This window comes from Lupinus angustifolius, chromosome LG06 (assembly GCF_001865875.1).
Source record: "Lupinus angustifolius cultivar Tanjil chromosome LG06, LupAngTanjil_v1.0, whole genome shotgun sequence".
NCBI classification, from domain to species: domain Eukaryota; kingdom Viridiplantae; phylum Streptophyta; class Magnoliopsida; order Fabales; family Fabaceae; genus Lupinus; species Lupinus angustifolius.
In genome coordinates this window covers 859697-887246 of record NC_032014.1, presented here as the reverse complement: position 1 = coordinate 887246, position 27550 = coordinate 859697, and the positions used below count along the sequence as shown (strand labels likewise).

The 27550-nt window shown below is 31.8% G+C and overlaps 4 protein-coding genes and 1 long non-coding RNA gene across 8 annotated transcripts; 2 read left to right on the top strand and 3 right to left on the bottom strand.

Moving 5' to 3' along the window:
* Positions 228 to 18110, top strand: LOC109348645. Its single transcript, XR_002107767.1, has 3 exons — positions 228 to 239; positions 8227 to 8232; positions 17951 to 18110. It is a non-coding gene; the product is annotated as an uncharacterized LOC109348645 (long non-coding RNA).
* LOC109348643 (nodulation protein H-like) lies at positions 4069 to 8907 on the bottom strand. Of its 2 annotated transcripts, none has more exons than XM_019589153.1 (6): positions 8706 to 8907; positions 7349 to 7581; positions 7156 to 7273; positions 5252 to 5431; positions 5019 to 5174; positions 4069 to 4355 (listed from the first exon to the last, which is right to left on the bottom strand). In XM_019589153.1, exons 1-6 carry the CDS (start codon positions 8736 to 8738, stop codon positions 4188 to 4190), a joined length of 888 nt encoding a protein of 295 aa, XP_019444698.1. In that variant the 5' UTR covers positions 8739 to 8907; the 3' UTR covers positions 4069 to 4187. The 2 variants fall into 2 exon arrangements, with proteins under 2 accessions (XP_019444698.1, XP_019444697.1); XM_019589152.1 differs by having other exon boundaries at positions 7015 to 7273; positions 8706 to 8906.
* LOC109348641 (patatin-like protein 1) lies at positions 10783 to 15208 on the top strand. The gene is made up of 7 exons (XM_019589149.1): positions 10783 to 11081; positions 12049 to 12236; positions 12325 to 12511; positions 12696 to 12860; positions 12964 to 13260; positions 14810 to 14985; positions 15095 to 15208. The coding sequence occupies exons 1-7, from the start codon at positions 10944 to 10946 to the stop codon at positions 15156 to 15158; spliced, it is 1215 nt and encodes a 404-aa protein (XP_019444694.1). The 5' UTR covers positions 10783 to 10943; the 3' UTR covers positions 15159 to 15208.
* On the bottom strand, positions 17297 to 22790 carry LOC109348642 (methionine aminopeptidase 1D, chloroplastic/mitochondrial). Its single transcript, XM_019589150.1, has 9 exons — positions 22566 to 22790; positions 22215 to 22443; positions 21831 to 21992; positions 21716 to 21757; positions 21233 to 21304; positions 20069 to 20148; positions 18908 to 19005; positions 18117 to 18164; positions 17297 to 17802 (listed from the first exon to the last, which is right to left on the bottom strand). Exons 1-9 carry the CDS (start codon positions 22742 to 22744, stop codon positions 17657 to 17659), a joined length of 1056 nt encoding a protein of 351 aa, XP_019444695.1. The 5' UTR covers positions 22745 to 22790; the 3' UTR covers positions 17297 to 17656.
* LOC109348644 (heat shock factor protein HSF24) lies at positions 23407 to 26679 on the bottom strand. 3 transcript variants are annotated; one of them, XM_019589155.1, is made up of 3 exons: positions 26270 to 26679; positions 25915 to 26156; positions 23407 to 24306 (listed from the first exon to the last, which is right to left on the bottom strand). In XM_019589155.1, the coding sequence occupies exons 2-3, from the start codon at positions 26116 to 26118 to the stop codon at positions 23647 to 23649; spliced, it is 864 nt and encodes a 287-aa protein (XP_019444700.1). In that variant the 5' UTR covers positions 26119 to 26156; positions 26270 to 26679; the 3' UTR covers positions 23407 to 23646. The 3 variants fall into 3 exon arrangements, with proteins under 3 accessions (XP_019444700.1, XP_019444701.1, XP_019444699.1); XM_019589156.1 differs by having other exon boundaries at positions 26543 to 26679; XM_019589154.1 differs by lacking the exon at positions 26270 to 26679 and having other exon boundaries at positions 23408 to 24306; positions 25915 to 26250.

Genomic DNA, 27550 nt, shown 5'->3' with positions numbered 1-27550 from the left:
TGTAGTTTAGACAAGTGAGTGGTGGTTTGTGTAATTTCACTAAAACTCAGGGGGTGTCAATGTAATTTACTCTATAAATAATGAATGTATCATTTACAACTCATTTGTATTAACTTTAATTAATAATCAACGATGATTGAAAATGAATTGCAGATAATATAATGACAGTATAAAAACTTTTTCACTATCAATATGTACAACTTTATCTCTTGTTTTAAATACTACTATCATACATAAATGTGTCTTAGGTATAAAAAGTATTAATTAAAAACAATTGAAATTATGACAAAAAATTATAACTTAAAAATATAGCCTTTATTTTAATTAATAATAAAATAAAAATATTTCTTTTCTTTTCCTTATTTAAGGATATTTTTTGTCATTAAAATATAAGACCAACTTTGTCTTCTAACATTTTATCCAACCAAACAAAAAACTAAGAAAATAAAATAACTATTTTTTTTTATTCTTCTTTTATATCAAACATTACAAAAAATTATTTTATTTCTCATTTTTCTCAATCTTCTCACTTATTTTCTCTACTATTTCTCTCTACTTATTTTCTTTAGTTTTTCAGTAAAGGAGTGGAGCTCAACCCAGCTCATCCACTATAAATAAAGTGATACATTTTGAACTAATATAACACACACGGCTGCTAACTTTAAGTGAAAATCATGAAATTGTCTTTATTTGGTGCTTCATTGGACATAATTATTACATACCAGGCGAGTTTCAAATGCAGGACCGTGCGAACAATTAATAGTGATTAATGATAATTTCTAAATCTAATACACACTCAATACACGAATACTAATCATCAATACTATATTTTTCTTACTTCTTTTTCTCCTCTCTTTTCGTCCACAAGAAACATATGTTGTGAAAATAAACCATGCACCAACATATTATATAGCTTATAATAGCTAGCCAATGACACCATCCTATATGTATTTAAACTCCTGGCACAGTTTAGTTGTGAGCGGAGTGTCCAACTCCGGGACTGTGACCTGGTTCTGTTGGCCTAAAATTGTCAACACCGTGACCCGGAGGTGGTGGCACCACAGTTGTTGCACCATTCTCTTCACTGGGAAGCTTTGGTGAAGACACGTTTGTAAGAATAGGTGCATTTGTTGTTGAAATGCCACCATGCACGTTATCCTCTTGGTCAGACTTCAGATATCTTCCTTCTATGGACTGGAATCCTTGGCAGAAAATAATCAATGCAAGCAAAATCAAAGAGAATAAAAACTTGTTTTGGGCCATATTGGGGACTATGCAAATTTATGCTAAGGTTGCTTCAAAAAGCAACAAAAATAGCAACCAAAGACTATGTTGAACAAAAAATTCTAAGCATGAAAGTGGGTACCTAGCTAGGTATGCAAGCTAAGAAGCATGTAATTGAGTTGCTTAGACACAGTCTCGTTGAGGTCACATTTATAGAGACAGTTCAAGGAACAGTGCGCGTAGTGGGCCCTATATGTGTCGTCTCCTAAGTAGTGGGAAGTGAAGTCTTCAACCTTTTGACATATTCTCTTACTTTGTTTGAACATGTGCTTGCCTATGGCCTATATCATAGAATATACTGGACTTACATCATCAATAGTTAATTTGCATATCTGATGCAAATTAACTGGTGTTTTTGCACTTTTGCACAGTTCACTTTATATGTCTATAGAAATTCACATGACCTGAAATTCATAAGAGATTCTATGACCATCCAAGCTGTTTAAGGTTGAGATCGTTACTGTATGGGGGTCACATGCAGAAAAGATGTAACTATATGAGCATTAAAATGGGTAGGGTGTAGGTATGGTGTCACTTCCCATACTATATTAATCAAATTGCCCAGTTGGAATACAAGTGGAGTGTAATTTTAGAACTACTATTTTGATGTAACAGAGGAACGTGCAAGCAATTTGATGGGTTTATTTTAAAATTTTGAGATTGGTTACATTTTGTCACTTTTAGTCATGGGTTCAATTTATCTGAGTATATTCTCCTTGATTTAATTAATCTGAGTTTTTGCAGTGGGACAAATGACTTTTTATGAGAAAAATCTTCAAAAAGGAAATTTGGGTTCTGTCAAACGTAATGACGTTTCTTTTATATGTCGACTTTTGTTTACTGTTGGAATGTTTTTAAAGACATTGAAAAAGATAATTCAGTAATTGAGACTGTTTTTTCCCTAGTTTTTCATCCTATCATTTTTAAATAGTTTATTATTATTATTATTATTATTATTATTATTATTATTATTAGGAAAATGTAACCAGTAACCAATTTCGGGTATTGGTTAAGTCAAGGAATAAAAGTAAAGGAAAGTGTTGGAGTGCATTTTTAGGGTTTAGGTCCGTTGATGTTGGTTCACACTTCATATGTCATGCAACCCTATTAACATTTACACTAGGACATTCTATCAATATATTTTTGTATAAATTCACAACTAACTAAATGCAAGTATAATTTATAATACATCGGTAACTTTGTGATAGTATAACTTTGTGTTTTAACAATGCAACTTTTCATTTAATATAATAATGTAACTTTTGTGTGTTCATCAAAGTTACTTTTATTATTTTTAGCCTTAAATGCATTTTTCATCCCTTATATTTTAGTACGTGTAAAATTTGCTATGGATCTGAGAATATTAGTTATGCAATTTTAGTCCTTCAATAATAATATAAAATGCTTAAAAGCTATGAGATTATTAATATCATGGTTTTTTAAACGGCACCACAAGAAAATATTATTAAAATGGTAAATTTTAAGGAGAATATGTGATACTTCAATCCACATAAAGTTGAATATTTCATGGTTATGTTGGTTGTTTGCAACCTTGTCTATCTCTATTATTTCTTAGACATAAATTTAACATGGGAACAAAACTGCATAGCTGAAAATTTGAGTATCAAAATCATCTGGGAAAAAATAATGGAATAAATTTCATTCAAAGGATTATAATTTATAATTAATCGTTATTCATTTGGTATGTTGTTTCTCACTTTCTGTCCTATGTGGGTCTCCATTAGGATTTTCACTTAGACACAAACTCATCTTTCCAACTAAGATTGCAACTGACAATGTTGAGGTGAGTATTTTCCTAGACCCAAATGTTTTTTTAAACACAAAAAAAAACTCATAATATAAATCTTGTATCATAATTAAAATGTTAGTTTCTTTCATTATTTTTGTACTGTAGTTGCAGCTTTTTTGTTAGGCACGTGCAATGCTAAAATTCAATTCTTAGATTGTCAGTTGTAAGCTACAACTGAATTACTAGTTGTAGTTCTTAAGGTACGGTTAGTTACCATAAACAGAAAACTAAATTCAAAATTTATTAATATTTTAAACACACCAACTTTTTAACATCAAATTACTTTTTTGATTCTTTAAAGAATATTCTAAAAATACTTATTAACAATTTTGTAGTTATTAAGTTTCACAACATTTTAATTCTCAGATCAGATTTATTATTTCATATCTTGTCTCACACAAAGAACAATAATAAAAGATATTTATTTGATATGACACATTTTCTAATTCCTTATCTTTTGGTTGAGATTTAAACAATGTTAGGTATATGTTGTTAAAATTAAATTTAATTAATTTATATCATTCAAATAAATAGTGTGTCGTCCAGCAAGAAGCCTGATTGGTTTGCATGAATGTGTTTAATTTCATATTCATAAAAAATATATTTTAAAAAATGATCAGTGAATTAATTAAATGGCATATACATCACATTCATCAAATGCTCATCTTTACTTTAAAATAATTAACTATGTCGCAATTAATGGCATATACATTTTCACTTAGGAAATAAACTAAGACAATTTACAAACTAACAGAAGGCATCAACACATATCATCAACAAAGAGTTGATCTAATTAGCATGTTGTGCTGGTCACCAAAAAATGAATCAGAATTCCTAGGCAACATTCCAGATCCAAAACCAAAATACCTTCGCGTTTATTTGTGAATTAAGTTTTGGACGAAAATGAAGTATAATGGAAAACTTAAGAATCAAACTACAAATATATTTTTTGACTCTCAAGTCTTTCATTTTCCTTCATTAGTCTCCAAAAACCAACTCACAAACAAACCATCAAACTCCCGAGACTTTGCCAGGAAAAAATCATCAGTGAAGTTGATATTTACACCTTTACAACAATCACAAGTCCTTAGGACTAATAGTCAGCTTCAAGGAAACTTTCATAATCAGTTCCATTCAGCGTCTTTCTAACATCATCCCAGTTTTGAATGTGATCTGACAATGGTCCTCTGTGTATCTTAACCTGGCGGCTCGTTAACTCCATCGGTGGCAATCCTAAAAATTCTTGCACATCTTTTAGCATCTGCAAGAAACCCAAACAGTGAATCCCATTGATCATACTGAAAAGTGAATGGTGATAGGAAATAAAGAAGGCTATCCTACATTTGCCATTATAAGCTAGGTGCTGAACAAGTATTGTACTCTATGTAACTAGTTAATTATGTTGATGTGGCACTTGTTTGTATATTAGTTAGAGATCACGACTAAATAGACCTAACCTAACCTTATTTCTGGCTAGATTCATTGAATGTACTGAGATATAAGTACTGTAAACTCAATGTAACTATCAACTATTCTCATTCATGCAAATACAACTTCTCAGATTCTTTCTCATTTACTTTACTTCCTCTGTTTTCTCATTCTCTATCTTCTCTCACTCTCTTTACAGCACATCACTGATTGATTCCCAATACCAGGAAGAACAGATACACCAAACACAGATACTACAACTAACATGAATCTGGGCATATGGTAAATCTAAAAAAATTATACGATACGACATAACTATAATACAAGGTTCACATAAAAGCATAAAGCTTAAATTGAGAAAGAATAGTTTGAAAAATAAGCATGAGCCATTGTAGCATAAAAATATATCAGTAAGTTACTAATGGTAAATTGTGATCATATTACATCCGGAAAGGAAATTTGTTGCAGCTTTCAGTAAAAGATTTAGGATCCTTACATTGGGATTCCTCACAAGATCCTCATAGTACAGGATCATATGCCGAGTACTGTTGAAGTATTCTAAAGCCTTTGCAGCTCTTATCTCCATATCCTTCAAGTCGTCTAGTAAGGATGTTGAATTTATGGTAGGCTTGTATTTTGAAAGAATATCAGCCTAAAAAGAAACCAAATATGAGTTTCATTTCATGCATTTAAGAGTTATCAAAGGAAAAAAAAAGAGGATGGAGAGACCTCTTCTGCAGAGTGTACGTGCGATTTATGAGTTCCATTTAATAGTTTAGCGTAACTATCATAGGAGTTGGCAAGAAGTGATACAATCCTACGTAGTAAGTTTCTCCGGAAAAGAAATATAACAGAAACTCTTCTACGGTTGAAGTATTCTGCAATTTCCTTATGATGCTCCATTAATCCCTGCATAGAACCATAAGAATTCTTGATTCTTACAACTCAATACTCAGATCTAAGATCAACATAAACTTGATGGATGTGAACAAAAAAAGGGGAAGGGTTGAAAAATAGAAGCATACAACACACGCCAAATTCAACCAATTTTTATACCCACAAGAAAATTTCAATCCAAAGGTCTGTCACAACTCACTAAAGGTGGCTGCTTGCATTTTAATGTTTCCCAAAGTAACTGTAGAAGTGCATTTTAACACAAGGTGGACCAAAGTCAATGAAATAAAAAAATCCAACCGGCATCTTTGAATTTTAGCACTTATGAAAAGAAACTAGAAATTCTCAACCATATGTTCTTAACACTGCATTTCTTCGGTGAAGTTATAAAAATTCTCAAGAGCAACACACAAAGAGGAAGATGAAACAGGTTAACATGTAGGTAACCTTGAAGATGGAGCACGATTTCGTGTGAAACATACCACAGTGGATCATATATAAAGGAATGATAATTAGTCACTTCATGAGTGGTGTTGAATCACAATATTTTAGCTTTGGAAGGAAGAAAAGGGAGAATAGAGACTCGGGTAAATATGAGATTGATTTCGAAATTAATACTTTAAAAAATTCTAAGATATAACAACTATATTATGACCCCCAAGTGAGGACATTTGGAGAATAAAATGTTTTGACCCCATTCCTGTTGCAAGTAGATATAGTTGTACTGTAGAAGGATATAGACACTGATGTTTATCTATATTCACATAATATTGTTCTCCCTTCTCAATACGATTTACTCACTAAGATTATGGATGAATCTATCACAATTCCTTCTGGTAAACTTTCTACTACTTCTATCAAACAGAACACTTGCACTGCAAAATTCACGGCTTGATGTTTATGTCCAATTATTAGAGGTAAACAGTTTGTCTCTGGCCATTATTTATGATATAACATTATGGAGTCGTTTCATCCATTTAGCCAACCCCACCTGGCTAGAAAGGGCTTGGTTGTTGTATGTTAATGTCTAATCATGTAGCTCTATTTAGCCAATGATCACAATTTACAGTAATAAAATGAGAAACAATATTCATTCAAGAGACCGGAAAGAAAATATGTTCCTGAAATTAAGCATCCTGGGCTTAAGTTTAACTTAAGTGCTCCAGACCAGAAATATAAGGAAGTTGCACAAGGTGTTTAATTACACTGCAGACAAGCCTAATGCAGAAGGTAACTATGCCTGCTAATGTAAATAATGGTAACCATGTTTTTTTCTTACTATTGAATCATCTATAACAAAAAATTAAGTTCAAGAGAACGTGACAGACGAACTTCAGTTTTCAACCAATGAGTCAATAGTCCAGAATATATTTTATGACTGACATGTGATATCTACAACTACAGACACTAATGCATAAAAACAACAGCATAAAATATACACAATCCCTTGACACTTAATAATGAACAAAAGTTCATACAGTCTCTTCAGCGAAAAGGCCACAAAAGCCCATAAGCCTTTGGACTAACATTAACAACAATGAATGTTGGGTAAGTGTGTTGCCGACACTTAGAAGAAGACTTAACAAACAAATTTGTACCTGATTAAGCATCCACTTTAAGCCAATTGCAGCAGAGCACTCATTCTTCGAAGCACTATTGAGCCAGTCCAAATTGTAAACTTTATCTAAAATTTGTAAAATTGAAGAAGCATTTTTCCTTCTCTGTAGAACAGAAAATACTTCTCCATTTGAGCTAACATTAATGTGGCTATTCAAAAGGGTCTCGAACCATCCACTGCCTGACCTCTGATTGGACAATATGGCAAAGAATAGTACGGAATTATGAGCACACTCATTCCTGGCAACGAACAAAGGAAATCAGCAAGTCCTAATCAAAGCCAAATGATAATGATTCACAGGAACTTCCTATTACCTGCTAAAGGATACAGGTATGGGATAATGTAGGTAAGGTATATCTATTAGCTTCTCTCTACTCTGAGAAGGCTTCTCAACGACATTCAACTCCAAAAATTTAGTCCTAGCATGGGTGCTTATCTGCTTTAGGCACACTGAGAAGATAAAGACGCTGCATACAATCAAAAACATTAAGACGGCCGTCCTTAATAACATTCGTGATTTCTTTGGAGGCTTTGCAATGAGAATATCCTGCAATCCAAACCAGGAAAGAAGTTACTAATACTATATGACATTCAATGGGACAAAGGGTACCAAATCAAATGCATAAACTGACCCAAAATGCCAAAACTCATAAGAAGGTGAATAGGAATATATACAATCAAATTGTTGTTGAATCTAGTATCAAATACTCCAACCTATATCAAATAAAAATAAATAAAATACTAATATTGCTTTATAAAAATATTACTCATATAGAACAAATTGATGAAAACCAGTAACAGTGAAACTCATTACAAGCATTGGTTCTAAAGAGGGTGAGCCTAACAAAACGGTAAGGTTGTTTGCCTTATGACCTAGAGGTCATAGGTTCAAATACTGGAAATATTCTCTTCCTTTGTCAGGGTAGGGTTGTGTACTGAGTCGCCCATTGGTTCTAGTAAGACGAGGGTAAGCTTTGATACAACGGTAAGGTTGCTGCATGTGACTTAGAAGTCACATGTTCAAATCCTCAGATTTGTCCTCTTGCATGGGGTAAGTATGCATAACCAAATGGGACCTTCATGCACTGAAAAGATACACATTTAGTATTGGACCAAGGTACCATCGCACAGCATTGTTATGACACTAACCCGTGGGTGTAGGGCATTGTGACATTAAGGACTCTCTCCTAAGTCCTAAGTCCTAAGTCCTAACAATTAATTTCTCCAAGCTTTGAACTTTCAGTCCTCTCAATAGCAGAAGAGCTGATTCACACCATCCCTTAACCCATGAATAAACATATATGATGCTGAATAATAAGCCCCCAAATTCTAATAATAACCCAGATCGAAACATGTAAAGTAGCTCAAAGGAGCCATTTTTCATCCCATATCAGTGTCACTAATTCTTCCCCTGTCTCACACCATTTTTCTTTAAACCCTATTTCCGTCACAGTTGAGGATAAACATGAGGGAAAAAATTACAAAAAAGAGAGAAAACTCCTAAGTATGCTTGAAAGTTGCAACATTTCAACAAATAGTGTAGAAAGTTAAAAGAAGTTGAGAGATGAGGGAAGTAGTGAAATAATAAGCACATTATTTAAAAGATGAGAGTAGCTTGAAGTGAGTAAATAATATAGAAGAAGCATTACAAAGAGAGAGATTAGGAAGTACCTTGTTGCAGAAGAAACTCGTGTCCTCAACCATTGTTGTTGTGGAAACAGAAGAAGAAGTAGAAAGTGTTTATGTGTAAGTAGGAATTGAGAAAAAAAGAGAAGAAGAAAGAAAGAAAGGGTTCAGCTTTGGAGTTTGTTTGCATAAAAGCCAACTCAGAAGACCAACAACACAACAACAATCCTAATTCCTATGCTGCTCTCTTCTCACTTTTCTAACTATATAATATATTCACTTTTTCTTTCTCTCTCTTCCTATTTTCTTTTCCAGATTTGCTTAGCAATGTCTTTAATTCTTTATTATGTTATTACTATTATTATTTAGTATTAAGTTAAAATAATAACAAAGCAAATTTACAGTGTATAGTGGCGGTGCTGTAACAAAACAAGCAAAGTAGGAAAACCATGTGACTTTAGGTTCATGAAATGATATTTCTTAATCAAAATTTTACTCTGGTGTTTAAATTTTGACTTTTTATTTATGATGCTTTTGAGCTCCAACTATTCTTATTCTATTTTTATTTATCAATAACCTTGTTAGTTTCAACTTTCAACCCAAAATTAACCTCATTTCAGATTCGTTTTCTGGAAACGAGATTGGGATTTCTTTTACATTTGTTTTGGCCGGTGATGGTATTCATTGACGAATATATCGAGAGATCACTTGAAATAAGCATTTCAGTATCTTGAAAATTGAAATCCTATAGTTGGATCTTAGATGGGGACATCGTAACGGCCCAAATATATATATATAAGGCCCTAATATTATATTATTTTCTTAAGCAGCCCTAATATTATAATATTTGTATATAAAAATGGCCTAAATTATATTGTTTTGTTAGCAAGCTCTGATATTATACTAGTATTTAGTTTGGTACATTTAATCCAAATTTTTACATTTGTCGTGGATATAATATTTATGGTTATGATATATGTGTTATGTTTTCTTTTTAAAAAAAATTGTTTTCACCTTTTTCTTGTTTTATTATGAATAAAATATTTTGAATTATGACAATTGTACTATTATTAACTTATTCTTCCTAATTATTTTATGAATTATAAGTATCTATTTTGTAACTTAAATATCTTAAATCTTACCTAAGGAGGTTTTGTTTCTAAGAAAAATAAACTTTTAAATTAAAGTAAGTTTAACCATGTGTATAAAAATATAGTATAATTATTTTTTAAACATGGCTGAAACTTTGAATTTCTTAAAACATATGCAAGTAAAAAAGTTAAGTTACAAACTTCAATACACTAAATACTTCACTTTAAAAGCTAAGAGACTTATTTTGATCCAAATTAAAAGATTTAACATTCAAGATTTAAGGACCCGATCAGTGAGGAAATTATATTACAATGAATTAAGTACAACTGTATTCACATACATAATACAAAGTAAGATTGCAATATATAACACCCAAATCCTAAACAAGATCACCCCAACCCATACACATAAAGAAATAAGATCCTATATCACAAAACTTTCTATCCACATATCCAAAATCAATCATATTCCACCAAATAATATAAAAAATGTTATTTTAATTTTATTTTTAAATATATGTCAATTTTTTATTAGATTGAGATATAATAAGACACAAAAAAGTGGGACATTTGATCCCTGTTCTACACATGTGTGAATCAGTGCTGATCGAGAAACATATGATACAACAAGAAGGCCAAACACAGACGCATGAATCACCTGCATTACAACCTAAGGCCAGTAAAGACACATAATTGCTTATTTAGTGCATATAGCGTGTATATACAGCCAGAGACTCAAAGTTCTCTGTTTTTTGGGTTGGACGAACCATTATTTTTTGTCTTTAATCGTGTCTTCCACCGTTCCACGACATAATTGTGACGATTAACGTTCATCACTAATTTGATGCTACTCTTTACACATGAATATACCCCCACTCCCCAATATCTCATGCTTAATTTTAAACTGAAAACCAGCTCAAAAATATAATATAATATAATAAAATCAAAATAATTGAAATAAATAAAACATAATGATAAAGTTGTCATGGTCTCATGTTTAGCGTGAATTATACATGGAATACACCACTTGACATGGCTTTAATTTTGATAAGATTCTAACTTACTATGTATGTTGACATACATATATATATATATATAGTAATAATATAGTGCTACAAGGAGCCTCAAAGAACTAAGTTCTTCATACTCACTTTTGTTTATCAATTGTGTTGATTTTAGTTTTCTAATAGCCATGGAAAATTCAACATCTTCATCCAAAAATCAGCTTGGAAACTGTGGGAATATCATCACAGTTCTTAGCATTGATGGAGGAGGCATCAGAGGAATCATTCCTGGTGTTATTCTTGCCTACCTAGAGTCTCAACTTCAGGTTAATATATCTATATCTCCAAGAAAAAACTGCACATAGAACAAACATACCCTTAAAAAAAGGCAAATTTACTTTTGTAGTGCAATTTGACTACAAATGACAAATTTACGTCTATAATGTACATTTTTCATTTATTAATAACTTTTTATAAATCGGCAATCAAATGCACATTTGTGTAAAAAAAATTCTCTCAGATCCACCTAACTCAGCAACACTATCGGAGTTTTATTTTTTTAAGAATTCCAATGGAAATCGACACTTCCATTGGAGTTTTTCAACACATTTCAATATATATAAATCGTCATTCTTGTTGGAGTTTTAGGTGTAGGAAATTTTTAATCCCTGTTCCTGAATAATCGTCATTTTTCATTGGAGTTTTTTTAACACATTTCAATATATAAATCAGCATTGTCGTTGGAGTTTTATGTTATGTGAAATCGGCCCTGGCAATAGAGTTTTATGTATATAAATTTTTAATTTCCTAGCTAAATCAGCAATGCAAAGAAATTTGTTCTCGATTGCTAGGGCCGATTTCACATACACATAAAACTCCAATGACAATGTCGATTTATATATTGAAATGTGTTAAAAAACTCAATGTAAGTGACGATTATTCAGGAACCAGGATTTATAGATTTTCCTAAACCTAAAACTCCAACAAGAATGACGATTTATATATATTGAAATGTGTTGAAAAACTTGATGGAAATGCCCGATTTCCATTGGAATTCTTAAAAAAATAAAACTCCGGCAGTGTTGCCGAGTTAGGTGGATCTGAGAGAAAAAAATTACACAAATCGTGCATTTGGTTGCCGATTTATAAAAAGCTATACTAGTCTTGTAATAAACGAAAAATTTACACTATAGACGTAAATTTGTAGTCAAATTGCACTACAAAAGTAAATTTGCCTTAAAAAAACCTAATAAATATTTTTGATCATGTATATATATATATATGTGTATACAGGAGATAGACGGTGAGGATGCAAGGCTTTCAGATTACTTTGATGTATTTGCAGGGACAAGCACAGGAGGCATTATTGCTTCTATGTTAGCAACTCCTGATCCAAAGGCCAAAAATCGCCCTTTATTTGCTGCCAAAGATATAGTTCCATTTTACCTCGAATACTGTCCTACAATTTTTTATCAGAGAAGGTCTACCATACTAATTATTATTACCTTATATGCATGTGTACATGGATATTGTTATTATCTTATACATATATCTTTGACGTGCATGCAGGGGAATGTTTGCGGCATTTACAAACATAGTGAAGGCTTTGACAGGATCTAAGTATGATGGGAAGTATCTACACGAGCTGCTAAGAAATACTTTAGGGGGCATAACATTGAGTCAAACCTTGACAAACATTGCTATCCCAACTTTTGACGTTAAGAAACTTCAGCCAACCATATTTTCCTCCTATCAGGTCATTGATTAGAACTTCAACACTTTTATTTACTCCCAAAATTGCACATCAAACTTCTATCATTTCCTTTTTATTTAGTCGAAAGTTGTCAAAGTTTGACCTACAAACTTGAAGTATAATTGTCTATATAGAACTGTTTTGAATGTCAAGGAAGTATAATTGTGAGTTCAATCATCTCATGTAGTTGGCAACAGAGCCAGCTTTAGATGTTCCAATATCAGATATTTGCATAGCTACTTCGGCTGCTCCAACTTTTTTACCAGCTCACTATTTCACAAAACAAGATGAACAAGGCAAAGTGATCAAAGAATTCAATCTTATCGATGGTGCAGTGGTTGCAAATAATCCGGTAAGCTTGTTCTTAACATGTAATAATGTTAGCAATATAATATAGTGAGGCAATTGTTGAACATGTGGTGATGATGATGATGATTTACTTATTTATTTTGCAGACATTAGTTGCAATGAGAGAAGTGACAAAGCAACTCCTAAGGAAACCAGGTGGGAAAATAAACCCATTGGACTATGATCGTTTTCTTGTTATTTCAATAGGGACTGGATCAAAAAGGAGTGAGCACAAGTATGATGCTAGGGTGGTGGCTAAATGGGGAGGTTTAACTTGGTTATTCAACTCTGGATCAGTTCCAATTATAGATTGTTTCAATGAAGCAAACAGTGATATGGTTGACTATCACAACTGTGTTGTTTTTAGTGCACTTCATTCTCAAGACAACTACCTTCGAATACAAGTAAGTTACCCTAGTACGTAGATAAGGTTGCTAATGAGCTATTAGTTATATACTATAATTTCCATGCAAAGTGATGACAACGTAAACGGGTTGCATTTAATTTATGGATTGTTTTAAGTTGAAGTCTTGAGCTTATTAAGTTGTAATTAGGTTTTGGTGAATGACTGGGAATTTGGTTGTTTTGGTTAGGGAAATGGAAAAAATTAAAAGGGGAAGCGCCACGAGCAATAAGCTAGTGTTATTTGCCATAAGCTAGCGTTACTCGCCATAAGCTAAGAAGCTTGATAAAAATTCATCAATGGTGGTCACAACCAATAATGGAGATTTTTAGGAGAATTCTCTCAACTAAAATAAACATGAGGTTTTCTCAAAATTAAACTTGATTTTATTAATGAATAAGCAAAGTTATAAATATGCAATCTACCTTGGCTGAAATAAATTAAAGATAAGTCTAAAGATAAAATCCTAATTATCTTTAAATACTAAAAGATAATATCATATTTAATCAAATCTGAAATGCAAACAAAAATCCTAACTAATTCTAAGATAATGTGAAGATAATGAAATTTAAAATCCTAAATTATCAAATAGATAAGATCTAATCTAATCTGTTTGGTTTGTTGAAAAGATAATGTTTGACTAAGTTGTTGGTCAAAACAAATCTATCTTTACTTGAATCCTTGATTGTAGTTGTCCACCCTCTTAATTTTATCTCATTTGATTTAATCAATCTATTCCTAAGTCCACATGAAATATTCATTTATTACTTAAGCAAATAAATAAATAAACTAAAAACTATCATAATTTTCTTCCAAGAATTTGAACTCCAAGTAGCTTTCTAAATTTTAATATTGTCCTCCATAAATCATAGGTTGCACCCCTTTAACTTTCATCACAAAGTTCTTAGTAAATTCAGTGTGGTACAAAATTAACACAAACAAATAGGTCAGAGACAAAATGTTACATTGCGCGCTGTTTAAGAAAATAGTTTAGGTAACTTGTTGATTATATACAAACTAAACAGATAGTATTGGTTATTTTACAATTAACGCACTACTAGAGGATTACTTACAAACTAAACAAATAGTATTAATTATTTGGACTAAACTGATTAATTCATGTTAATCGTACAACACAACCCATGGATGTAAATAAAAGCTTGCACAATCATGTAGGCATTTCCTAACTTGTGATTGAGTTTCTTATATTTGAACAATTATGTACTTAACTTATGTTTGAGGCAAAGAAAATTTCAGTTACTAAATGTAAATCACGTTAATTAATGAACAAATATTTGGTAGTTCAAATCTTGTCTCAAACATTGTCTCACACCAATAACAATAAAACAAAAATAAAAGATTGAACATTTAAATTTTTTAATTGTCATAACATGTTTTAATTAGTGCATAACAAGATTCGGGACATAGTATATGACGATATATTATGGAATATATGTCTTAACACGTGGTGTGAATTATTTATTTGAATGAATAAAATAGATTAGTGCCTATACAATTTATACTAATAACTCATTGTTTGTTTCTAACAGGACGATACATTATGTGGGGATTTAGCTTCTATAGATATATCTACCAAAGAGAATATGGATAATCTGGTAAAGGTGGGTGAGCAGTTACTGAAAAAAAGAGTTACAAGAGTGAATCTAGATACTGGTCTATATGAACCAGTTCAAAATAAAGGCACCAATGAACAAGAACTCAAAAGGTTCGGTTTACTATTTAATTATTTAATTTGAAATGAAGTTTGAATCTAGAAAAATAGAAATTGAAAAACTTCACCTTCAATACTAAAAAAAGATTATTTATGCTTTCAGGTTTGCAAAACTACTCTCCGCGGAAAGGAAACTGAGGAAGTCCAACACACAAGATGGGAAATGAATGATACTGTCAATACTTTATTTATATCTTTATTGATTTGCTTAATTGTATTCGAGCTTTGAATTGAATTTTCCAGTAAGATATAAGTGAAAATTGTTTTTGCTGAATTTCAAAGTCCACAAAATTCAAGTTATAATCTAATGTTTAATTAGCCATAAGACATTTATCCCCAAAGAATAAAAACCCTATAATTTTTATGAGTAGCATTAACCCCTTTAAGTGTTGGCTAAGTCAACGGCAGAACCCCCTTAACACAATTATTCAATATTCATATGTAAATATCACTGAGAATTGGTGAATACCTATCAGTTTTCGTGAAAATGTAATATCAGTACGGTAGAAAATTATACATAAATAATATATTATTTATCATTTATTTGTATTACTTTTTTTATGATTAAACATTAATGGTTTTGAATAATACAATAATAGTACATAAAACTCATATACTAATATTATATAATTTATTTCTCATTTGTGAAATCCTAGAACCAGACGATTTATCTCAGCCAATTGGCTCATTGCATGGTTGTTTTGTCCCATTGAAAGAGGACGGAACCAATAAGGATCCCTATATGAAAAGGACTCGTTCTCTATTTTCTATTCATTATACTAAATAATATAAAATATGGGAAAATTTCATAAAATCCTTTTAAACTTTATGTATTTTACAAGTGGATATCGTAACTATTTTTTCTTTCCAATTACTCCTTAAAATTTAACTATTTGTGAAATTTGTTCATACATATATATACAATTTTAAATTACTTATAATGAAATTGAAATTAATACATAAATAATTTGTAATAGCACACATATTAGAAGAGCAAATCAAAGAAAACAAAATAATAATTGTAACAAACCAAGTACGTTAGAAATCAGAGACTAACCGCACTCTTTGACGCTTAAATTTTTCTACTTAGTTTCATGTTAAGCACTAGAACAAAATTAAAGATTAACACTGCTTTTAAAAAAATGTGTTTTAGTAATTTTATTCCTTGTTAATGTTAAACTCTACTCAATGTTAATTAGCAAGCTATGTTGAAGTTTGTAACAAAACTTAAGTCTGGGAAAACAAATACAACTCCATCTTCCATTAACAGACGTGTTTGCATCCAAATATAAGTTCACATAAGTCTGGAAAACAAAGTTTAAAACATTGAATAATTAATTAGAATTTAAAATTGTATGTAGGTAAGAATCAATTTCACCAATACTAAAGTTTAAGAAGTAATTAGGAAGAAAAAATAGGTTATGGTGTCTATTTGCAAAACACATAATGTTTAAAGGGTTTTGTAAACTTTACTCATAAAATATTATTTATGTTTTTATACCTTTTCTAATTAAATGACACGTTTATATTAGTTTAGATAGAAATTGAGGACAAGACGTCTTCTGTCCCAAAAAATATGTCACTTCATATATCATTTCTTTTGATTGATAAAAAAATACTTTATTATAACTAAAATATATTTTTTCTAATTAGAAGAAATGACACATAGAGACTAATGGAGTGACCCACTTTTATGGGACACACATATGGTCCCAAATTGAGACATGGGACGGAGGTCTTCATCATATAATCTAGTTAAAATAGGCCCAATATTGAGTTATGTAGTTTTGCCTAGGCTAAAACCCAAACTGAACCAACCAAAATTCATCCGAATAGCCTAAATTACCATCTCTACCAAAATCGTCCCATACGCCCCCACATCTCTTTGAATGAAAGAAAGAAAAGGAAGGTGTGAAGAGTAAGAACGAAGAACAAAGAACAAGAATTAACCTAGGAAAATGAACTGGCAGCCTTCATCTTCATTGTCTGCACATTCCTTAAGGGAATCAAACATGTACCACTTGAAACCCCTTTACCTTACTGTCTGTTTCTATTTTCAGCAAAATTTGCGGTTTAATTTTAAGAATCAAAGTTTTAATCTTTTCCTTTACAAGTATAACTATGATGGTAAAACTAAACCTAAAAGCATAAACTATGGTTTAAAGAATCAAGAACCCATGCCATTAGCATATGATGATCTTAACCTTAATCTCCTTTTCCGTTAAAAGAAAGTTTGAAAATGGAGACCAAATGAACAAAAAATACTATATGAGAATATCTCAACCAAAAAATAGAGCACTTCAAATGAACAAATTATATCTCTTTCATATAAAGCTGCTAAGTACAGACTCTACATACAACTATCTTTCATGTCAAACCCCAACCCACACCCAGTTTTATCCCCCAAAAAATGAAAAGGACGTAAAAGAATAGGTATCAATTATTAATTGCAGCATGTAAAACAGTATAAAATAAACTGCAGCAACAATACAACAGATAAGAGACAATATCAACAAAAAATTGGACATCCTCCAGCGTGTACCTTTTTCTTCTTTGGGGTGATTTCCAACATGATCTTTTTGATTTAGAAGTGATTGAATCATTTGGACTTCAATAATAAATGTTCAGTATGGGGCTTATCCATAAAAATTAACTGTTGCATCTATCAGCATTGAGTCATAATCTTGGCTCCATCAGCGGTTATCAGGATGGTGTGTTCAAACTGTGCTGAAAGACTTCCATCTTCTGTCACAACTGTCCAATTGTCATTCCACATAACAGGATTGATGCTGCCCATAGTCAACATGGGTTCTGCAAAATTTATCAGGCAAAGAAAAAATAAGCTACCATCAATGATAGAACAAAACCTGTCTTGGAGGATGATTTACACTAATCAACCTAAAAGGGTAGATGGTACATCAATGACAATGTCCTGAATATCTCATGATAACATGTTTAGGTGTATTCCCATATATGACATCTATTTCCAATGTACCATATACTATTGTATTGTATCGGATACGATACTAGACCAAAGGCATGCACAGACACAGTTACCAGTTCCACAAACAACAAATCATAAGCATGACAGTTAGTGACAATCTATATTGTACTACTAGAATTACCAATTGTAAAGGTTTGATTTAGCATCATCCGTCCACGTTCATTGTTTCCTGAAGATAATAATAATTGTTAGAATCACAATTCATAAAGGTGATTAAACATTGACAGAAAAGAAATCATATACAACAGGCGAAAATTATTTTGGGGTATGGGGTAGATCTATGCAAGATATGTGAAAGTAAATCAAGAAATATTTCCAGATAGAGATGAAAGATATGTGAAAGTGAACATGGACTTCTGTTTTCCATTTTCGAATATCATTTGAGATTGAAGGAGATATACAAGATTATGTTGGTTATATTTAATAGATTATCAAATCCTTCTGTAATGTTACTTAAATTAGGTTTTCCATTTTTTCAATGAACAAAACCTTTTGAATATATAAAAATGAACAATTATTAAATAAAACAACAATAACAACCAAGCCTCTATTTTAGTAGGTAGGATCGGCTAAATGGATCCAACGATGTCATATCAATAACTAAATAAAACATTTGAACATTTTCATTTTCTTAGTCTTCTTCTAAATCAGAAATATTTTTTTAGTATAAACCTGACTTATTCCATTCTTTTTGTCAACAGTTGACACAGAATATTATTTGAAGGATCCTAAATTTAAATAATTTCTAGAATATAAGATGAATAACATTTTTTAAATTAACAGACAAACACATATGCTGTCTTAGATATTCCTTAAGCCGCAAAAATATTCAATAAACTCAAACACATGGTGAAGAATAGCGAATTGAAATAAAGCTGATAATGACAGAAGTAGACAGTAAGAGCTACTTACTATAGTGAAGAATAACTGGATCGGCGTGAAAAACACGCCCAATTCCATGACCAACAAATGTTTCGACAACACCATAACCATATCTATCTGCGTGATCACTAAAAAAGAAAAGATCACAATTAAGAATCATTATATAAATAAGAATCACAATTGATTTAAATCCCAATCATCAACTACTAACCCATATATTAATACAAGAGCGAGGGAATTGCCTAAGAAGATAGGAGGACAGAGATGAAAAATGAACAAAGTTGAATCATAAGAATTACATTTAGTCTCTTTTGTTCAAACCAGGTACTGTTTCCCTTTATTCTACCTAGCACCACTTAAGCAATTAAACAACAACCAAATCTAAGTCTCACTAGATGCGGTCTACTACACTAATGAACAACATTATAATACTGTGTCATATATTATCTCCAATGACAAAGTATTAATCTCTAAATCTTTCCTAATTTTTACACCTAAGACGTGATTCTATAATTTCTACATTAGGAACTACTCCAACCTTGCTCGTTTGTCATTGTACTCAAGGACATTACGAATATAATATACAAAAAGTGTCATGATATACAAAAAAAACTCAACCTCTCTTATGGTTCTATAGCATAAAGAACCTTTATTCTGGCCATGCTTAAACCACCTATTATTGTATCATTCTAAACCACTAGGACATTACAAATATAATATACAAAAAAGGCATAAAATATATTTTCCCTTATAGATTGGGTGAATTTTGGATTTATTCCTTATCTTAAAAGGGTCTGTTTCCTATAAAGTATAACTTTTTTGTTCAAACCCAAACGTTTGAACAGAGATATCTTGAGGCTTTAGGGAGGAAATGTTCAAGTTATGCCAGAGGAAGGAACCATGAAAGCTTACCCTCTCTTATGGTTCTATAGCATAAAGAACCTTTCTTCTGGATGTGTTAGAATTTAGTGTTTTATAGGTACAAACAATTTTTAAGAGACGGAACTGGCTAATTTTGGAGCCTAAAAGTGTCATGATTGGTGAAAATGTATAAAATAAGGGTCGTGACACTGAGTATAAAGCAATGCAATTAACAATTACTATACATGACCTTATATTGTCCGCGAGTTTCTGGCTTTCTGAAATATAGGGAAATGTGGAAGAGAAAAGGAAATGATAAAAACTTCTTACTGGATTGTTTTTCCGATTGTCTTGAACTCCACTCCTGGTGCACATATTGATATTGCTTTATCTAGAGATTCTTTAGTTACCTGTATTGATATCAATTGTTAAACAATAGGTACTCTATTAATTGATAAACAATGGAGCCAAGCTCCTTAATCAGAAAAGGATTCTGGGAACAGAAACAGCCAATAAAAGAAGGAAAATTCAGCAATTAGAGAGTCCCAGACTTGGGAATGGCAAATCCCACACAGAACCACTTTTCACTAATCTTTAATCCCCATCCCTCTTATCATTCCTGCTCCATTCTGTTAGGATTCACTCCTTCACAGCAGTAATTTTCTCCTCATCAACAATTCTAACTGGGCCAATTACCGTAAATGGGCCTCATTCCTTTCGCATTTACAGTGTTTTCTTATTCTTCTCCTGTACACCAAAATTTCCTTCTTGCCTCCAAGAATATATAGTATAGGTGTTTATGGGTCTAAAATTAAAGAAACTGCTCAATTGAGCATAAAAGAGACCTGAAGACCATGTTATCTCAACAAATATAAATTGTTTGAAACATCAGGCTGCAGAAGTAAGTTGGAAATTATGATTTTCATATAATGGATTAAATAAATGGAATCAAGTATCAATACCAAGTAGCTCAATTTTAAATCGTAGTGTTACCACAGTTAGACATTCTTAAATATCTGATATACAATGGAATTTATGCACTTAGTTATATGAATATATTTGACTGTCATACCAAACCACCTTTATCATTTTAAGTGGTTTTCATGAAAACTATAATCATAATGTAATTTTCATCAAAGGATCTAACCTAAAAACATAACTCGGCAGGTCTAGGACTGCACATGATATAGTCATCCACATAGATAACGGCCACGCTGTGCTTCATAAGTCTACATTCTACATTATATTAAAAACAATAGCTTTTCCTGTTATCTTTGTTCATTTGTAATTTCGTACAGAATCATGTTAATTGAGTTCCTTTCCTTTGGCACTGGCAGTTCAGTTAAATTTCATCAACTATAGCATCTATTCCAATAAAAGTGTAATCAAAAGGTTCTCAAATACAAAAGAGCATGTTAAATCTGATAAGAACTTCCAAGGTAGACAACAGGGAATAATGGTCTATCTACAGATACCGATGTTCCAAATTGGTACCTGGACTAGCTTTCTGGCCTCCTCTTCAACGTCTCCGCAAAAGAAAGTTGCTGATGTGTCACCATGATAGCCCTATACAAGTCATATCCATATATTCGTTCAGCAAAAGCTTACAGTTTTACAAATCTTAGAAAGATACAACAGCAGTTAGCAGAACTAAAGAGAATGGGAAAAACAATTGATCTTAATTCATGCAATAAGATGCTGGATGAATTACAGCTCACAAGAATTGATACAGGATAAAGCATACAATAACAATTTGTTACACCAACCCTCCATCCCAACCCAACAAAATAGCACAGCACAACCATTTTGTAAATATAAAATTGCTGCTGATTATATTATCAGGACGGCATAAGCAAAAACAAAATTGTAACAGGAGTACAGGACCATGCAAAGTTCATATTAAATGAAATTCCATGGTTATTTCAATCTCAAACCAAAAAAGAATAAGCAAAATTAGTCGACAAAGAAAACTCTTACATTTAGAAAAACAGTAACATCAATGTTGACTATATCACCATCCTGCAAATGAAAAAAATGTGAAAAAACATTTCACGCAGGATGATCATATGAACAAGAACTTGTACAAAAGGACCTGTAGCGCACGGGAATCTGGTATTCCATGGCAAATGCATTCATTCACAGAAGTACAGACACTCTTTGGAAAACCACCATAGCCAAGAGGAGATGGGTATGCACCATTATCAATTATCATTTGGTGAACTGCTTGGTCAATTTCATCGGTTGTTATACCTGGCTGTCGACAGAAGTTAAAACTAACATAAAAGCAACTTTATCTTTCTCAAGTAAAACATATCTATCAATATAAAAGCTACTAAAATTTCATAAATTACAATAATCCAATTCTTCAAAAACATTATGACTTCCATCTCTTGCCTTAGCCAACAATGAAAACCTATAGTATTTATTACAACTTACAAATTACAGTTATAAAGAATATGCATATTAAGGAAGTCACCTTGATTAAGGTGCCAGCATATTGAAGAACCTGTGCTGCAAGCCTTCCAGAAGCTCTCATGCATTCTATCCCATTCTCATCATGCACTTCAGACCCACTCGCCATTCCAGCTGGAATCTTAGATTTGACATATGGAGGCCGTGGTATTTCCTTCGGCACTTGTCGCCGCGGAGAAACCTTTCCAGGCCTCAGACGTTGTCGCTTGCTGTTAGCTAATTCATTTGCATTTCTGCAACCAATAGGTGTCCATTAATCTTAAATAGCTAGCATTAGCTCCCAAGTTTTAGTGTCTAATATAGAAGTATACCTTCTGCATAGAAAATAGAATATTGATTAATATTGATAGTATACCTTCTGTTAAATAAGAGATTGGTGATGCTAGAAAGTGATCGAGATAACTGCATCGAAACATGTTTGGTTCCTTGGTTGTAAGGGAATAATTGAGGAAGGTGGTGTTGAGTTGAGGAGCGAAAGAGACGAGCTCCCATGAAAGACGAAACCAAGCGAGGTTGAATTTGCAGTGACCCCATTCTAGTTCTTCTTCCTTCTCCTCCTTCCCTTTGTTATCCCTTCTTTTCTGCATACAAATATGGGCCTGCCCAACATTTGCGGCCTCTTCCCAAATAGGCCCAAATAGTGGCCTATATTAGCAACAAGGTCGAAAGCCTATTCTGGACACTGGCCCATTAATGTAAAATATAAAATGTAAAGCCCTTCTCTGTCGATGATCGAGTCTCATGGATGAGAAAAATATTGCAGGAAAAGTTAGCCTCAAATACCTATGAATATTTCTGGTTCGGACAGGATTGTCTCTGGTACGAACATATATACATATGGGAAACAAACAAAAACAACTCTTGCATCAAAGCAAAAAGTTAAACTTACATAGTTACATCCATTATTCTTTTAAAAAGTTATACTCCCCTCCTCCTATATGATTGTAACTACACTGTCCTCTAATAAGGAGGGGTAATATATATTATTTACCTCAATTTCAACAAAATTTCCCATACATTTTATTTGTACTCCCATGCACTAAAATATTTGGGTTGTATTTAACAAGATAAAAGTATAAAAATGTCTCAGTATATTAGAATCCACATATAGCATAAATATATGAACATTGTTGTTATTATGTGACAAAAAGCTCGTAACTATATCACTATGGATCCCCCCAAGTGCCTCTACATCATCGAACCAAACTAAAGAATACTAATATCCATTAACAACGTACTTCATTCATTAATATAAAAGTACATACATTGATTATTGTATTTGCTTTCCATATATTTAAGTATATAACACATGTAATAGTAATAGCAAGGGTAGCTCATTTGGTCTGTTTACCCAACGCAAACCCCACTAATCTATGATCATGGCTTATCCTTTTCACTATATTTGCTTTTCAAAGTTCCAACAAGGTCCTTCAGTTTTAGACCTTGCTGCTCTTTATCATAAGTATAGTAGTAGCACCATTAAAGTTAACAACAGATTTAAATTCCTTTGCGCTAGGCCCACTAAGGTCCAATTGGTCTTGACGCTTTCGCTTCTTATAGTTGTTATTATTTTTGTCATATTTCAACCAAACACCAAATAGTTTCAAACTATCTCCATCACCACCACCACCACCTTCAACTACCACATTTTCATCTGCATCAGAACGCACCGTTTCATTGGTGGAGCCACAACACCCTTCTCCCAATACGCGATTAATTTGATCGGGACCCACCATCAAACAATCCCTTAGAAAAACAACCAACTCATCGCATTGCTTCTTCGCACGTGCCAGATTAAAGCTCAGTTTTTCATTATCTTTTTTCAGCTTTTGATTCTCACTTGATAAATCTGTCACCTCCATTGATCCCGAGTTCTTAGAATCGGGGGAGGAGGTGGAAATGGAACCTATCTCGTCGGCGCCGGAGTTTGACGGAGAGTTATCATTGGCGTCAGATTTTCTGATCACTGGAGGCTGAGCCGATGATGGGGGCAGATTCGTCTTGCGACGTTTGATATGGGAGAGAAGCTGCTTCTGGCCTCGATTAAAGTGTTCGTTCGCGAATTCCCATTTGTCTGGAACAATTTTTCGGAATTGCTGCAAATTTAAAAACAAACACAAATTAAGAAATTAATCTATTTTGATGTATATTCATTCCAATAAATAAATATCGTAAGAATAAATTTTTTTATTTTTTTAGTATTTGTAGAGATCTAACACCATCTTGATTTCCTTTACTTTGCACCAAAGTAAAAATGAATTAGTTGTTGTTGATATATGTAAATTAATGCTTGAGAGGATGTTATTAAAACTTTTAAATGCTTATTTTGTATATGCAAATTTATGATTGATTACCAAGTTATTTTTCTTTTAATTATAAATGAAATTTTTGTGGCTTAACAAAATTACTTAGTTATTATATAGTATATAAAACTATATATAAATGAGATAGCAAATTTAATCTATATGTTCTAATCAATGTGTGAGTGGTTAATCTCACTTAAGAGAAAAGAACGTTTAAACTCAAAAGAATGGATCATTCTCTAAATAGTATAACTTGACATCTAGAACTTTGGAATTTCTCATTATATAGAAATAAGAAGAGTAAAATCATAAGAAGAAGAATTGTTGGATCCATTTGCAAAATTCAATAAAGTGGGAAGAGTCAAATGACAATCTTATGTTTCTTCAAAAAATGAATGATGTCGACTATTGATGTTAAAACTTTCTATACAAATAACATTAGATGTTTTATGTGCATGAACCTAAGACATTGCTTAACTTACACTATTCATTAATTACTTGGAATAACGCACTTACTATTTTTACGACTAGTTTTTTTTTTAAATAAAGAATGTTTGATTAATATGCCTGCACAATGTAAACAATCAATAAGTAAATATGTCCACCTAATTCTCCTAAGAATATATCCAAATATAGTTACACATATATTTAATTTCAATAACTAAATTTGTAAAGTTATATTTATAGTTATTCAAGTGAAACTTGTTCTTATATTTGTGTATATATATATTGGTCATATAATAAATGGAAGATTAAGATTAAAAGTTAATTAATAATTTAATCATTTAAAAAATTACATGTATTTATCTTTTAATAATAATAATTTAATAAGATATCAATGTTGATATTTTTGCTATTTTCCATTAAAAGTCAACTGTCATAATAATCATTTTTTTGTTGTATAACTAATTGTATTTTTTCGTATAAGAGTAAATAAGTAATCATTTCAAGGGTAAGTACTTTCAACCAGAATCTCCTGTTTCGAAATCTTTCCGTCTTCATATCCCAAGACAATCACATCTCATCAAATCACATAAAAATATTATGTTATATTTTTTTAATTTTTTTTTCTATTCTAGTATGTGTCAAATTTCCATTATATTGAGACACAATAAGACATAAAAAAGTTGGACAACTAATGCTCATTATAGAAATTTCGGCTGTACCATGAATCAATCTTTCAACTTAATTACTATCAGATTTTATGTACTATTTATGAATTTGACTTTATCACATGGCGATGATGGGTGCAGTTGGCAGAGAACGGCACACATAGCCAACTATTAACAACATGTTTCAGTTCTCCATTTCCATTAAGAATTTCTTTCCAACATCTTGTAAATACAGAAGAAAAGAGTTGTATTAATTAAGAATTAAAAGTCAGAGAGAAAGAGAACATACATATGTATTGAGCTGACGAACAAAGCTGGAGAAGTTGTTATGTTTGAAATATTTGGGAAGTAAATCTTTTGCAAATTCTGCATGCTTCCACACCACAAACGTGTTTCCACTTTCACTCCAAGATATCACTTCATCTGTCATTGGATCATCCACCAATTCATAAGTCTTTGTCAAAAACGGTGCCGTCACCACTCGATGAGACATTTCTTCCCAATTTACCCTTCACCAAATCTTATTCTGAACTAAATAAATATAATAACAGAAAGAAAAAAAAGGGAACCTTTTGTGTGTTTAATCTAATTCTACGTATATGATATGAGAAAGGAGAAAAAAGTGAGGATTTAGGAAGAAGTACTAAAGAGTAGGAGAGCACTCAAGAAATCCCAATCCCAACAATAGAAGCCAGAAAGAAAGAAACGTGAGTGAGTTATTAAGTTTTCAGAAAGCTTTCTGTGACGATGATCATAGTCCATGGTTCCAAACCACATCAACAAAATCTTTTTGGATGATAAATACCATAATTCTCTAAACAAAAGAAGAAAAATAGTGTAATAAAAGTAATATTCTAGTTGTGGATTCGTGACGACTATTTTATAACTATGCAAACCAAACAATTTTCCAACCTTACCAACTGACATGGGGTGGGTTGTAGTTGTAGACATTTTCAGAAGCCTTGAAATTTATAAAGTTAGACCAATTGAAACCGAATACACACTCACACTTTCACATTCACATTGTAATAGCACTTTAGTCATTTTCTCAAGTTAGAAAATAGGATGAGGATCACTTATACCTATTGGTGTCTCCAATGGTGTACCAAATCAATTAAAATGAATTATTTTATTAGAATTTGTTTTTATAAAAAACATAAATTAATATTTTATATTATTTTAGGAAATATGATTGGTTAGGACATGAGACAAAGTTTTTTTGGGACAGAGAATCCTTGTCCTATAAAATATAATCTAGAATCAATGGATGGAATCAGAAGCTGAGAGAAACTACAGGCGCTTTTCGCAAGGGTACGTACGTCTAACGTCGTGGTTGTTATTTCTTCCTATGGAAACTGGTCTTTTTTTTCCATTGTCCATTTTTTCAACAGAAGCTTCTTATACATTTCCATACTGATAACTTAGCTTTTATTTTTTTTTGTAAAATCTGTATATTGACAGTGTAAAAATTTATATATATACACACTATAATCTATCTTTTATTTGGATTAATTTTTTTGAAAAGTCAGCAATAATTAAATATCAATGGTGAACGATGATATAATAAATTTTGTACATTATCAGTACATACATTTTTTTCTTGGATAATATCAAAGTATGCTATTTTAAACCAAGGCTGGCATGTATGGTGGAGGATTTGAAGTTGCACGTCCAAGCATGAGGAATAAGTCCAACCATTAGATTGCTTCTCAGATACATTTCTCACGTGCAACAAATTATATATAACACATAAAAAACGAAGTGTCTTGTTATCATAATTACATATTTTTTAAAAGTGTATTACAATTATATTATTAGTTTATACCTCTCTTAAACTAAAAAAGTTATGTATGTCAATTTGTTATTAGAAAGAGTAATTTCAATACTTTATGTATAATGTTTTGCATAATTAAATGTCTTCAAAG